Source organism: Sciurus vulgaris (genome assembly GCF_902686455.1).
Source record: "Sciurus vulgaris genome assembly, chromosome: 3".
Taxonomy (NCBI): Eukaryota; Metazoa; Chordata; class Mammalia; order Rodentia; family Sciuridae; genus Sciurus; species Sciurus vulgaris.
The window spans coordinates 1,288,275-1,302,007 of NC_136463.1; the positions used below are offsets into that span (position 1 = coordinate 1,288,275).

The 13,733-nt window shown below is 49.0% G+C and overlaps 1 protein-coding gene across 1 annotated transcript in view; it reads left to right on the plus strand.

The window, feature by feature from the left end:
• NPLOC4 (NPL4 homolog, ubiquitin recognition factor) overlaps window positions 1-13,733 on the plus strand; it is a 49,777-nt gene that overhangs the window by 29,619 nt on the left and 6,425 nt on the right. The window contains exon 13 of the mRNA XM_079134164.1: window positions 11,305-11,376. Within this exon, the coding sequence (XP_078990290.1) occupies window positions 11,305-11,376 (72 nt within the window). The remainder of the gene's footprint in view (window positions 1-11,304; window positions 11,377-13,733) is intronic.

Sequence of the window (13,733 nt, forward strand, 5' to 3'; positions counted from 1 at the left end):
CATCATGTGCTCTCTTGGCTGCTTGAAGTCCCACAGCTCATGCTGTTCATCTTCTTTCAGCCTTTTCTCTCTGTTTCATCTTGGACAGTTTTTGTTATGTCTTCAGATTTATGAATCTACCTCTGTAGCATCTGATCTGCTGTCCGTCTAGTGCGTTGTCTGTCTCGGATGTGGTAGTTTTCACTGCTGGAAGTTTCCCTTGTCTTTTTTTTTTTTTTTTTCTTTTTTTTTTGGTACCAGGATTGAACTCAGGGATGCTTAACCACTGAGCCACACCCGCTTTTTTTTTTAGTTGTCTGATTGACCTTTGTTTATTCACTTATTTATATGCCATGCTGAGAATTGAACCCACTGCCTCAAACATGCTAGGCAAGTGCTCTACCACTGAGCCACAGCCTCATCCCACCCCAGCCCGTTTTATATTTTATATAGAGACAGGGTCTCACTGAGTTGCTTGGGGACTTGCTAAGTTGCTGAGGCTGGCCTTTAACTTGCCATCCCCCTGCCTTTGCCTCCTGAGCTGCTGGGATTACAGGTGTGCTCCACCATGCCCATTTTCTTGTCGTTTTTTATGCTTCCCTGTTTCCACTTCCTCAGCATGCAGATATGATTGTGAGGACTGTTCCGGTGTCCTCATCTGTGATTGCTGTTGTCTGTCACTTGGGAGCAGCTCTGCTGCTCTTTCTCCTGCACAGTTGCCCTGCTCAGGCTTGCCGTGGCTCTGTGTGTCCAGTCTCTGGTTGTGTGCTCTGTGGGCCACTGTCACCCCTCCTCGTGGAGGTATTTGTTATGTGCTGCTCCTTATATACGAAGAAGCCAGAAATTCCAGGGCCTCTTCCTGCAGCTGGGGCTCTGCTCCCCAATGTGGTGAAGTAGTTGGTAGCTCATCACCTCCATTCCCTTGGCAGATGGCTGGCTCAGTCTGATTTGGTTTTTTTTTGGTTAAAGGCAGCAGTTTTTTTATTAGTGCATTGTAGTTATATGTAACATTGGGGTTCATTTTGCCATAATTTTACCAGTGTGGAATATAATTTGCTCCGTTTCAGTGCTTCCCCTTTCCCTTCCTCCTCCTCCCCCTGTTCTCTTCCTTCCACTCTACTTGTCCTCCTTCTATTTATTTATAATTTTTCTTTAAATTAGTGCTGTGTAGCTACGCATACAGGTGAAATGTATGGTGGTGTATTCGTGTATACACATAAGATAGTTTGGTCAGTGGCATTCCTCCCTTTTCCCATCCTACTTCCTCCCCTTTCTGTACTCCACATATCTCCCCTCTATTTTCATGGGGTCCCTCTGCCTTTTCACCTTTTTTGGAATAGCTTCTGCTCATGAGAGAAAGTCTTTGACCTTTGACTCTGTATCTGGCTTAATTCACTTACCATGATGTTCTCCAGCAACTTGGATTTGGTAAGACCCAGTTGTTTTGCCATCAGATCTCCCTGTCTCTGGAGTGGGGTCATCCAGGTTTTCCACTTAGAGGCATGCAAGTTCTCAGATAACTTATAAGGTGATAGCCCACATTAAAGCTTTTTTCTCCTTGGCCTGACGAATTTATGGGAGGTGCAGTCTGTCTTTCAGAAGCCTGAGGTTTGGCTGGCCGTGAGGTGCACACCTGTAATCCCAGTGGCTTGGGAGGCTGAGGCAGGAGGATTGCAAGTTCAAAACCAGCTTCAGCAATTTAGTGAGTCCTAAGCAACTTGGTGAGACCCTGTCTAAATAAAAAATTGTAAAAAAAAAAAAAAAGGTTGGAAATGTGACTTGGTAGTACCAAAAAAAAAAAAAAAAAAAGAAAGTTTAGGTTTGGCTCCCATCTCCCACAGCTTAAACGACGGGCACCCTGCACTGTGCACCCTAAGATTTTGCTGACATCTCGATGGTGGCATGTGTGTAACCCTGTGTCTTTGACCTCTCATTATATCCCTGTGCAGCAGCCACAGTGTCTTTTGGGCCTGCGTTTCCTGTTGTGGCCTCTGCAGAGAGCAGGGAGAGGACTTTCATCCCATTGCCATCAGCCCTTCCTGGTGGTGGTTCCTCCCCATTTTCAGCTGCTTGTGCCTTATGCAGGCTCAGAGCGAGCCATACCTGTGAAGAACCACGCTTCCGCTGAAGGTCCCTGAGGTGCCTTCCTCTAGTTTCTCCGTGTGGATGATCAACTGTGTGAGCCCCTTTTGTTGAAGGAAACCCCCCTCTTCCCTGTCAGCATGTGAGGTCTCTAGCCATCAGTTATTTCCACAAGTCACGGATGGGGTTCTGGACCCTGTTCTGTTGGCCAGTTTTCCTAAACCAGCACCAGGGCTTACCACAGTGACTGCTGGCTGTTCTACTCTCTGCTGCTTCAGGAGCTTGACTCTCCTTGCCCCAGTGTTCCAGAACGAGCCTTCCAGGTGGCTCCGAAGAGGATATCCTCCTTGGGGCCTCACTGGACCTCCCCAGGGCTTCCTCTGCTTCTGACCCTTTCCAGTCTTGCACTTGTGCTCTTCATTGTCTCTGGAGGCCACAGGGTCTCTCTGAGGAGGTCTTGCTTCTTGTTGTCAGGTCATTCCTAGGTCCTGAGAGGCAGGTGACTTTGCTTTGCAACTTTGCTGTTCATGGCACGGCCCTGGGTTTCTGTGCGTGCAGCCATCTGCTCACGGCAGCCTTATTTCTCCTGTGGCTTACCTGCTCCCTGTAATCGCCCACACAGTGCCAACAGCAGTGGCTACCAGCTTTTCATCTTAACTGCTTTTTAGGGTTTTGTCAGTAACTGAGTTTGCTGGAGGGCTTTTTTTAAATACCTTTAAAAAAAATTTTTTTTTAGATGTTGAGAGACCTTTATATTGTTTATTTATTTATATGTGGTGCTGAGAATTGAACCCAGTGCCTCACATATACTAGGCAAGTGCTCTACCACTGAGCCACACCCCAGCCCAGTGCCTTTTTATCAGGTCAGAAATTTGTTCCCCCACCCTCAGTACTTGGGATTGAACCCAGCAGTGCTTTATCACTGAGCTGCATCTCCAATCTTTGTATTTTGTTTTGAGACAGGGTGTCACTAGAGTGCTGGAACTGGCTTCAAACTTGCAATCCTCCTGCCTCAACCTCCTGAGTACCTGGGCAGATGCAGTCCACCAGTCACATCCCCCAGTCCTCATTGCACATTTCTTGCACTTAAGAATTGAGTTTTATTTTGTCTTGAAATATGTGGTATTCCCTTAATCACCCTGCTGCTTTCATAGAGTGCTTAGCTGCCCACTTATGAGAGCAGACAGAAAACGAATCTGAAATTTTTATAGTCTTGTATTGTTTGAAACATTTATCATGGTTTCCAGGAAAACATCAGTCTGAGCAATGAGAATTATGAATTTTAAAAGCAAATATTTGGGCAGGGTTGTAGCTCTGTGGTAGAGCACTTGCCTAGCATGTGTGGGGCACTGGGTTCGATCCTCAGCACCACATATAAATAAATAAATGAAATAAGGTATTGTGTTCATCTACAACCAAAAAAGCAGATATATAAGTGAGCCTTTTAGTCCTCCTGTGGACTTTGTGATTTGCTTTAAAATGTGCGTTTTAAACAAGACCTACACCAACTGGAAACAACCAAACATCTGGTAACCTGGGGACACTGGTGTACGGTGCATGCATGGCAGAGTGCCGTGTGGCCCTAGAGACCTGAGATGTGGCTGTGACTTGTGGTGTGAGGTTAAAATGGATCTGTGAAGTATGATCCCATTTATTATTTCATTTATTTTATTTTATTTTTGCAGTGCTGGGGATGATGGTACCAGGGCCTCTTGGGTGTACTAAGCAAATGCTTTAGCACTGAGCTACACCCCAACCCCGATTACTTTGTTTTTGAGGATGTGTAGGTATTTATATATGTTTGCACACACCTTCTCTGTGCTTTCACACAGGGTGGGAGTGGGAAGCTGGTGGGTGCCACGGGAGGGATATTTGCGTACTCCTCTGTCCTCTGCAGCCACTGAAGCAGGAGGAGAAGAGGTGGGACACTGAAGCTAAAGGAGGGCTTTGAAGGCCTAGGGGTACAGCGCCCCATGTGTGCGCTTTGAAAATCGGTGCACATGAGGCTGTGTGGAGACATGACTTTCCTGAGGAGCGAGGACTGCCGCCACTCATCTCAGATGCTCAGGCTGGGGCTTCCTCTGTGTTCCATGCTGCCTTTCTCTCCATGGGAGTTCTTGTCTTTGGAAAATAGCTGCACACATTTGTTATGGACACTTGTTTCCCAGCAGAAAAATAGGAGGAAAATTTAAGAAAAATTTTCTTAAAGAAATGTTTTTTACTTAAAATAAAAAAAGAAGAGAGAAAGAAAAAAGAATTTATAATCTTGCAGAATAAATGAATACATTTATTAGTAAATGACCAATTCAGAATGTATTTAATTAGTCAAGTATTGATAGCTTCTTCAATTATTTCTGATTATTGTTACAAAGTGGCCAGTCTCGCACCCTCATGCATATGTCCTCAAAGCAGAATTACTGGGCACTAGGTTTCTTGAGTTTTTAATTTTTGTATTTTTTTTTACAGTACTGGGGACTGGTCACAGGGTCACCCTACCACTGAACTACATCTACAGTCTTTTTTATTTTCTATTTTGAGACAATCTTGCTAAGTCCCTGAGGCTGGCCTTGAACTTGCAATCCTCCTGCTTCAGCTCTGAGTAGCTGGGATTACAGGTCTGTGCCACTGTGCCTAAAGGTTTCTGAATTATGACAGATGTTCCCACCTTGCCCTTTAATAGGTCATACTAGTTTTTCTTTCTTTAAGATTTTTTTTTATTTTTAGTATTTCTTTTCGTAATTAGGAAAAAAACATCAAAATAGGTTCCAGCTCTAAGTGCACACATAGGTGTGTTAATGTGCCTGTGGCAGCAGCTGCTTTGGTGGCACACAGGCTGGGCAGACATGGCAGATGGTCCTTTTAAGCAGGACACCTGGCCTTAGATCAGGAGGGGAGGCCCCAGGTTGGTCTGGGGGTTATTTTGTTGGGTGAGCTGGACTTCTTTTCCTATTTGTTTTCCAAGTGCAGACAAAACCCACTCCACTTGTAGACATCCAGGTATGAAGTATTTGGCTGTCTCCTGCCTTTCCCTGTAAAGATGATACAGTTAGAGCTCTAGGTCACACAGCCAGCCACTTTATGTAGCTGCCCCCTAAGGGGAAACTTGATTGAATACCCCTTATTTTGCATTATGCCCTAACCCTAAAATTGCAGGTGTGATGCACCAAGCTTCACATTTACCTTTTGAATGCTCTGCTGCTCTGCTTCCAGGACGAGTGTCTTGAGGTGCTGCGTAGGGACACCCCTCCTGTCACCCCTCACTGTGCTAGCAGCCCGTCTCTGGACAGGAGGCAGCAGCCTGAGGGGAGTGCTGGGGCTCTGTGGGTGTGGCACTGAAGGACTGCCCTCACCAAGGCTTGTTGGCTGGAGACCACATGTGGTGAGGCTTCCTGGCCCCTGTGTGTTCTCTGTGCATAGGAGCCCACCTTGTGCCTGCATGTCCCCAGGGGTGTCAGAGCTGGAACTGCTTACCATGTGGCGGGTGAGGAGGGCTCCTGAGCCTCTGCTCCAGGAATGTTCCTACCGCACTGTGTGGTGTGTGTGTGCCAGAGATGTTTCGCAAGATGGCTCAAGCTCTGGAGCTTTGTCTGACTCCTCAGGATATAAGACCGTGCCCTCCCCATGGAATCTGAATCCATGACTCGGTCGGTGCCTCACATACTGGTGGCTCCGCTGTGAGGGTGTTCAGCCTTTCTGCCCCTGTATGGTCTGGAGCAGAACGTGCTCCAGGGCAGGGGCACTAGGCAGGGGTCACTAGTTTGTGGACTTAAAAGGAACCACCCAAAAACAAGTGACAGTGAGTCACAAGGGGACTGGCTTTCAGTTCTGTTGTGACATGGTGATCTTGTTGACTTGTTTTAAAAAGGTCCTTTTCTTTTCCTTTAAGCTATAATCTTTGGCTTTGGTGAAAACAAGCTGGCAGACCCAGAACTGGGTGATATCTAGCCCATGGATCTGCCTGCAGCGAGCGTTGCAGGTCCACGTGGCATCTCCCCAGCTTCCCACTGCACTGTAGGCACAGCCCCACTCAGGTGCAGATGTTGTTCCTGCGGCTGTCAGTGCTGACTGTGAGCTGCTGAGCTGGCTTGCTCCCCTTCCCTTGCCCTAGAGAGCTCTGGAGCTGGGGTGTTGGTCTGCTGCTGTTCAGCCCCATGGACAATGGTGAAGTTAGGCCTCTCCCTTGGGCCTGTGTCACCACCAGCACGCGGCAGCACTGACATGCGTTACTGAGGAAGACCACTTCTGTGCATAGGGGATACCTGGGAAGTACCGTGCGCCGTTTGGGGAGCCTTAGAGCCAGTGAGAATAAGATAGGGCTCTGTACTATGGAGAGTGCTATGGCAGAGAGCAGCAGCCTTCAACCAAAGTGGGCAGGCTGACAGGTCAGGAGTGCTATCAGGGGTAGAGGAACTGTCAATTGAATCAGCCCTGTGAGTTGGGGCTGATCATTCTAGACAGGCAGCAGCCTGTTCCAAGCATGCAGAGTGATGAGTGAGGAGCTGGTCTTGCTGGTATAGATGCAAGGGGGCATGTGACATCCTGAACCACTTTGAGTGGGGTGGACAGAACACAGCACTCAGGCCTGGGGTGCAGAAGGTCACTCTAGCTGCTGGGTTGGGAGTGGATTAAGGAGACATGGTGGAGCAGCAGTAGCGACAGGAGGCAGGCCAGGCTATGAATGGTACAAGTGGAGGAAATGATCTGAGTCTGGGTAAATCCTGGAGGTTAGGCAGGATTTCCTGAGGCTTAGTGTGCAGGTTGAGCCAGAACAGGGACAAGAGGGCTCTGAGGCTTTTGGGACCAGCATTTGGAAGGCACCCTCACCTGCCCTTGGGTGGCCCCTCACTTGCTGCCTGTACCTGTGTTTGTGGCAGAGGGCTGTGGGCCACAGCCTTCTTGCTTCCCTAGACTTGCTCTTTTTTCCACCCAGACACTCCACTGGCCCTGAGCCTCGACTGCTGAGTGAGTTGGGCTTGCAGGCCCTAGTGGAGACTTGAGGGCATGAGTTCAGTTGTTGTGGTGTGGGCTCCATTTGAGCCAGGCTTCTAGGGAACAGTATGTGCCAGTCAAGTCAGAGTGCAGGTGGTGGTGGGCACGGTAGGCAAGGAAGCTGGGGAGAGGGTAGAAAGTGAGTTCTGGAACATTCCTTATGGATGTGATGTGAGGAGTGATCTGGAAGAGACTTGCGATGGTCCAGGCATCCTTGCTGTGGCCTGAGTCAGGAGGGGCAGTAGGTCAGAGGGGTGGGGTAGGGTAGAACCCACATCCAGTACAGGCACTGACATATTCTGGGGTGCAGGATAGAGATGGGGAGTGCTGGAAAGGGTCCTGCCACCTTTGGTTCCTGTGACCTATAGGATGCAGAGGTCAGCAGGGTGCAGGGAGCATTCTGGTGAACGTCTGCAGGTGAACAGGTAGATTGTGGTGCCAGAGCAGAGCACTGGGTCTGTGGGAGGAAGGTGAATCCAGGTGCCAGCGAGAGTGACAGATAGTAGTCAGTTGTCACTGAGACTGGGAACCTCTGCAGGAGGAGTGAGTCAGCGATGTCAGTCTTGAGGCCATCTTCACAGAACGTCCAGATCAAAGGCCTGGCCATAGATGAGACAACTGAAATCCCTGAGGATGCTGCCCAGCAGGGGCCAGCCACAGAGGGGGCCGAAGTTGATGTCCCAACAGGAAGGGACAGTGCTAAGGTTGGTAGCCCTGACAGCTGTGTTGACCAGCAGCCTGGGCAAGGACCACACGGTGCTGGAGTTCCACATGTTGTAGGAGAATGTCGTTCTTTCTACGAGAGGGGATGTCCCGGCAGCAGCTTCTCAGCAGGATGCAGGTTGACCTGGCACCTGCTGGGAACGGTGTCTGGTGAACGGTCCTTAACTTGTTCTTTGTGTGTGTTTCTAATTACTTGGGACAAATTCATGGAGCTGATATTACTTTGTCAGATGCCACCATATATTTAAACAGTTGTGTGCCTTCTCTGAAATCTCCTTCAGGGCTGCTGTCAGGCAAGGCCTCGCGCTCAGCTCAGTCTCTGCTGGCTTACTCTCAGGGACGCCTGTGTTTGTCAGCAGTTTTCTTTGCGACTCTTCTTCCTGTGTTAGATGCTTATAAGATGATTCATCATTTTTTGCATCATTTGTGAGGTCATTGTATGTTGACTCTGTCATATGTCACAAACATGCCAGATTTTTATTTTCTTCGTATTTTGTATTTAAAGGAGCTGAATTTTTTTTTTTATTTAAATAATACCTTAATCTATTTCATTATAATTTTGCTGTTGGTACTGGGCAATAATCCCAGTGGGCCACGCTTGTAATCCCAGTTGCTTAGGAGACTGAGGCAAGGAGGATTGCAAGTTCGAGACCAGTCTGGGCAACATAGTGAGACCATGTCTCAAAATTTAGAAATAAATAAAAAGGACTGGGAATGTTGCTCGGTGGTAGAACACCCCTGGGTTCACTTCCCAGCACCATAAATTATATGATTAGAAAATTCAAAGTAATTTTTCACCCCAAAGCTTTGTCTTTATTTACATCTTATTTTGGTGCTACTGTGGTTTGATTTTATTTCAAGACCTGTAAGCTGTTTATGTTGTATTGTTGTAAGAGGAGAGTCCAGTTTTCCATTTCTCCACATTTGTGCACCTGACCCAGGACCGTGTTGACCCTGGATGGCAGTGCCCATGTCTCCCTAGGTCTTGACAGTGGCGTAGTCCTGGTCTAGGAGGAGGTGTCCGTGGTCCCTGACATCTCGTGTTTCTTTCCCCCTCCATGCCAGTGGTAGTATTGGGGCCAGAGCCTGAGGCTTCAGGTCCACACAGACAGGAGTCAGGTGTGAGTGTGCCTGACCTCAAAGCACCAGTGTTGGAGTGACGTCAAAGAGGGATGTGACTGAGCCTGGCTGTGAATGAGACTGAACTTGCCCTGTAGCCTTCCTCTCGTTCTGCTGGCCGCCAGGTCTTGGGGACGACTAATCCGTTACTCCCCGGCATTTGCTAGGCACGGTGGCAGTGCCTGTGACGTGTGCAGTTGTGAGGGACAGATGGGCCTGTGCACATGGCATCCAGCGCTTCAGTTTGACTCTGACAGGTGTCCTTTGGACGCTCATGGACTATGCCATGCTCTGACACCTGTGCTGAGAACTTCTCAGTGCCGAGTCCACTTGTCTCCTGCTAGTTCTTAGCAGAAAAGCATCAGACTGGGGGCTTTGCCACCTTCTCTAAGGCAAGGCCCACAAAGCCCACGCTCCGTGGGCTCACAGAGACACGGGTCCTTTGTTTCCCTTCAGTGTCAAGACCACGCTGCCCTGCTTCCAGACCTGGTGTGAGGCTAGCGAAGCATCGAGTGCTATGATTTCTGACTCTCCTGGTGTCTTGATCCAGGTGGAATCGGAACTGCTGACACTTTGGCAGCTGCCAAGTTCAGAATCAAGACAGCTTCCTCCTCGCATGTTCCCTGACATTTGCTAACACTGTAAAAAGTAATCGTTGTCAAGAGTGGAGTATAGGGGTAGTGACTGTCTGGAGGAAGCATCTGAATGAAGGCTTAGGAGAGATAGACGGTACCTGTTTTTCCCCCAGGGAAGAAAGGGGGGAGATACAGCACCTTTATTTTCTTAGGGGGAAAAAAAAGTAGCATTGGGTAGTTAAATTTGAACGAGAATAACACGATACAGAAAAAGAGAGGGCATTTAACAAGAGCATTCCCTGGAGGGGAGATTCAAGTGAACAGGTGCTGCAGAAATGTTTCTGTATATTAGCGCTTAATTAGATTTGAAGATGAATTCCAGATGGGCTAATTATATGTGAGTTGTTCAGGTTATTTCTTGTAGGGGCAAGCATGTATTTTTGGAAATGGTAATTTAGTTTGATTGGACTCAATTCCTGCCTGTTCGAGGGCCTAGGACCCCACCCCTCAGGCCCACACTTTTGTGGTCTGGAAGAGCCATGGGATGTGGAGGCTGCCGCAACTGCATAGTTGTCATGTGGGGAGGAGCAAGGGGTCCTTCCCCAGATTGGTGGATGCAGAGTCGTTTCAGCTTCCAGGAGGCTCTTGGAACAGAGCCCTAAGTTCGCTGGGACATGGTGCTTGCCACGGTAGGGAATAGCCTATGAACAGCCTGTGAATGGAGTTGAGTTAATGCTTCCTGAGTAGCGGGCTGGTTAGATACGTTTGGACCACTTGCTCTGGAGGGGAAGGGCAAGTCCTTTGGCGGCATACTTAAACAAGGAACAAAGTCATTTGGGCCAGTGACGTCTTGTTAGGGTGATGGGCTTGGTTTGACTGAGGACCAGCTTGTGATGACTGTCAAAAGACAACACTGCTCTCTGTGTCCCCAGAAGGTGCAGATGTGCTGGTAGTGGCCTCACCGCACTTCTTGGGGACAAGTGCTTGGCAACCAGTTCATGCCTGAGAGCCTACATAGACTAGACTTTTATGTAAAGCCTTGCGTTGGAAATTATGGATGTATAATTTATATATGGCTCAGTGAGTAATTCACATAACGTTAAGTGATGATTTAGAAGGAAAGTACGATCCCTACATAATCTTTCGTACATAATCTTTAATGGAAAGCATGGGTTCTAAGGAATGTACTTCGAGAGCCCTGTTGGAACTCAGCAGCACGTCTGACATAAATCAGATCTAGTTGTCATCTCATGATTAATGAACATATGCTGGCCATTTTTCCCCATAATTAAACTTTATGTCCTGCTCATCTGACAGAGCAAAACAAGTTTAGACTTTGACAGATAGGTGGTGGGGGTCTTCCCTGTCTGCATATTTTGTGTGTGTGTGTGTGTGTGTGTGTGTGTGAGTGCGCGCTCATTTGTGCATGTTTTGTTAATGTGTACTCAATTTCCACAGAGTCTGGTTTTCAGAGGTATGAGTAAGATCTTTGAGAACTGGCCTTCAGATTGTGTGATCTGCGTGGTTGAGAGGGTGGAAGGGCACAGGTCAGCATGGTACCTGCGTGTCTCAGCCGGGCCTTGGTGCCAGACTGAGCCCTGTAGAGGTGCGGGGCCCACGTGCTTTCCCCGGGAGGTGCCCCACAGCTGTTCCCAGGTCCTGGTGTAAGAGCGCTTCGCCTCAGTGCAAGGAGGATTGGTGGCCACAACATGACTGTTCCCCGTCTGCTTCTCATGCACCTCAGCAGAGTGAGGGTGGTTTAAAAGGTGAGAGATGAGTGTAAAGGGCACTGTCACTATCACCTTCACTCAGCAGCCACGCACCTTTGACTTTTCAGGACATCGACAAGTTTGGCAATGAGATCACCCAGCTGGCCCGCCCCCTGCCCGTGGAGTATCTGATCATAGACGTAAGTGCTCCCCACTCATCCTCCACGGGTGACCCTGACACCAGGGCCCAGGAGCTCAGTACTCTGGAGAAGGGGAGGGCCTGGCCACACACTCTGCTCTGTAGTGCTGGGGGTGTCTGTTCTATTATTGAGCCCCTGGTGTTCCTTGGAAAGCTCACAATTTTAAGGACTTCTTTTTGTTTCAGGTTTTTTATGTCCTTGAAAACAACCTAGGGGTTAACTTTCTGCATACTAAAGTACAAAGGAGGGAATGGGGTTGTGGCTCAGTGGTAGAGCTCTTGCCTAGCATGTGTGAGGCCCTGGCTTTGATCCCCAGCACCACATAAAAAAACTACATAGACAAAGTAAAGGTATTTTGTCCATCTACAACTAAAAAGATTTTTAAAATAATAAATTACAAAGGACCCCCAACCCTTGTCCAGGGACCTCTAGAAGGCCCAGTCCTGTCTGAGCAGGATTGCCCTGGACACTGTGCTTGGCTGGTGGTTTACCTGCTGCCCAGCTTGTGCAGGTATTGCCTTGGTCGGAGCACACTGCCACAGGCACAGTGCCCTGGGGGGCTACTCTGTCCTACCCAGTTTCAAGAACATACCTGTGACTCCATGTCCTTGAGTAGGGAGAGTTAGCGTGGTTTCCTGGGTGGACCTGCAGAAAACAAGAGAGGCTGACTCTGCTGCATCTTCTCAGAGCCCCTCCTCATTTCTGGAGGTATCACATGGTCACAGAGATGGCTGTGCCATCCACCACAGGGCAGCAAGTGCCATAGAACAAAACCTGTGTTTGAGCAACTGGCTGCCTGCCAGAGCTCTGTGGGGGTGGGTATGCTGCTGCTATACCAGGATCTGTGCAGACTGCATTGGATTCAGGATGGGCATGTGAGTCAGGCAGTAAAACATTGCATTTGAAGTGGAGGGTCCCCTGAGCCAAACCCATCGATGCTCCACTCTATTGACAGCCCTCAAGAACATATTTATTACCCAAGCCATAAAGGCATCTGTTTTTTAGACTACCTAGGGTATAATTAAGATGAAAACAGATTGATGGGACCTATACTTCAGAATGGTCGGCATGATTTAGTACTGCTTCTAAGGCTTCCTCCCTCACTACACCTCTCCGCCCTGCTTTCTTTTCATATAGGAAGTTAAATTCTTGCCAGCGTGTCCTCTTCTAGCACTGCTTAGTTGCTGGGGCGCATGCTGCCCTGTGACCCCTAAGTAGGCTCTGTCCCTGTGGAAATGAGCCTTGAAACCCCTTGAGAGGTGGTGCCCACGAAAGTCTCCTTGGCTGGCCTACAGGCCCTGAGTGCTATTCTGGAACCTAGGGAGGGGCAGCTGTTGCAGGTAAGGAAAGTGTGAGCCAGCACTTTCTGGGCCTCTGCAGGTTTCAGGCATTGTCCAGTTGATGACCCCAAGATGGTCTGGGAAAAGAGAGGGCTTTAGCACAGGGTGAGGTGGGCTGGTCACCCAGGGCTAATGTAGACTGGTTCTGTCACTCTCCAGGGCCCATTTACAAGGCTAACAAATACCTCTCTTGAGAGTACTAGCTTATTTACTGGCAAGTGTTCTTCAGTCACTCTTTTACTCCTATTGCTGCCTTTCCAAAAGAAGGGACCCAAGTGGTCCAGGCCCTTGTCTCTGCAATGTGGACACACTGCCCACCCTTAGAGCCAGACTGCAGCTAGGGCTGAGTGCCTCATGTGCTCCTCCCATCATCTGTCTCCCAGATGAGCTCATGACACTGGGCCCAGCTCTGTGCCTTGGCCCCTGCTGCACAAGCTTGTCTGCAAAGGACTGGCCAGCTTGGGTTAGGGCACTACCAATGGCTCAGCTCGCCTTCCAGAGTGCTGATGCTGGAAACCAGAAATAGCTCACTGCCTTTGCTGACACAGAAGACAGAAGAGAATGATGTTTTTATTCCTTAGAAGTAGTCCCACAGGAGCCATGTTAGCTACCCTGAATCTGGAAGGGGGTGGCCCGGTGCTGCTAGTGTCACATGCAGAGGGAGCTGCGTCAGCCAGAGGTAGTTTATCGCTCACACTGGGTGCTCTTCCATGGAGGGCATTTGCCAGGAGGAGTGAAGCTTTTGTCTGCCTCAGCTCCTCTGCAGTCACCACTGTACCTGGCTTCTCCTGATTCAGATGCCCTCTGCTGTTCCTAAGGCATGTCAGAGCCAATGAAAGACTTGGCTCACCTTCGGTGGAAGCTCTCCACTGCAGCCTGCTCATCTCCGAGGGAGAGGGGTTACTTGTGATTCTCACCTGCCTGAAAAGCCCATGGGTTCTAGAGGGTGGTTTCCCAGTGGACTTGTAGCAGAGGGTCATTTTCTCAGACCCAGCACTGGTTGACTGCACACAAGCC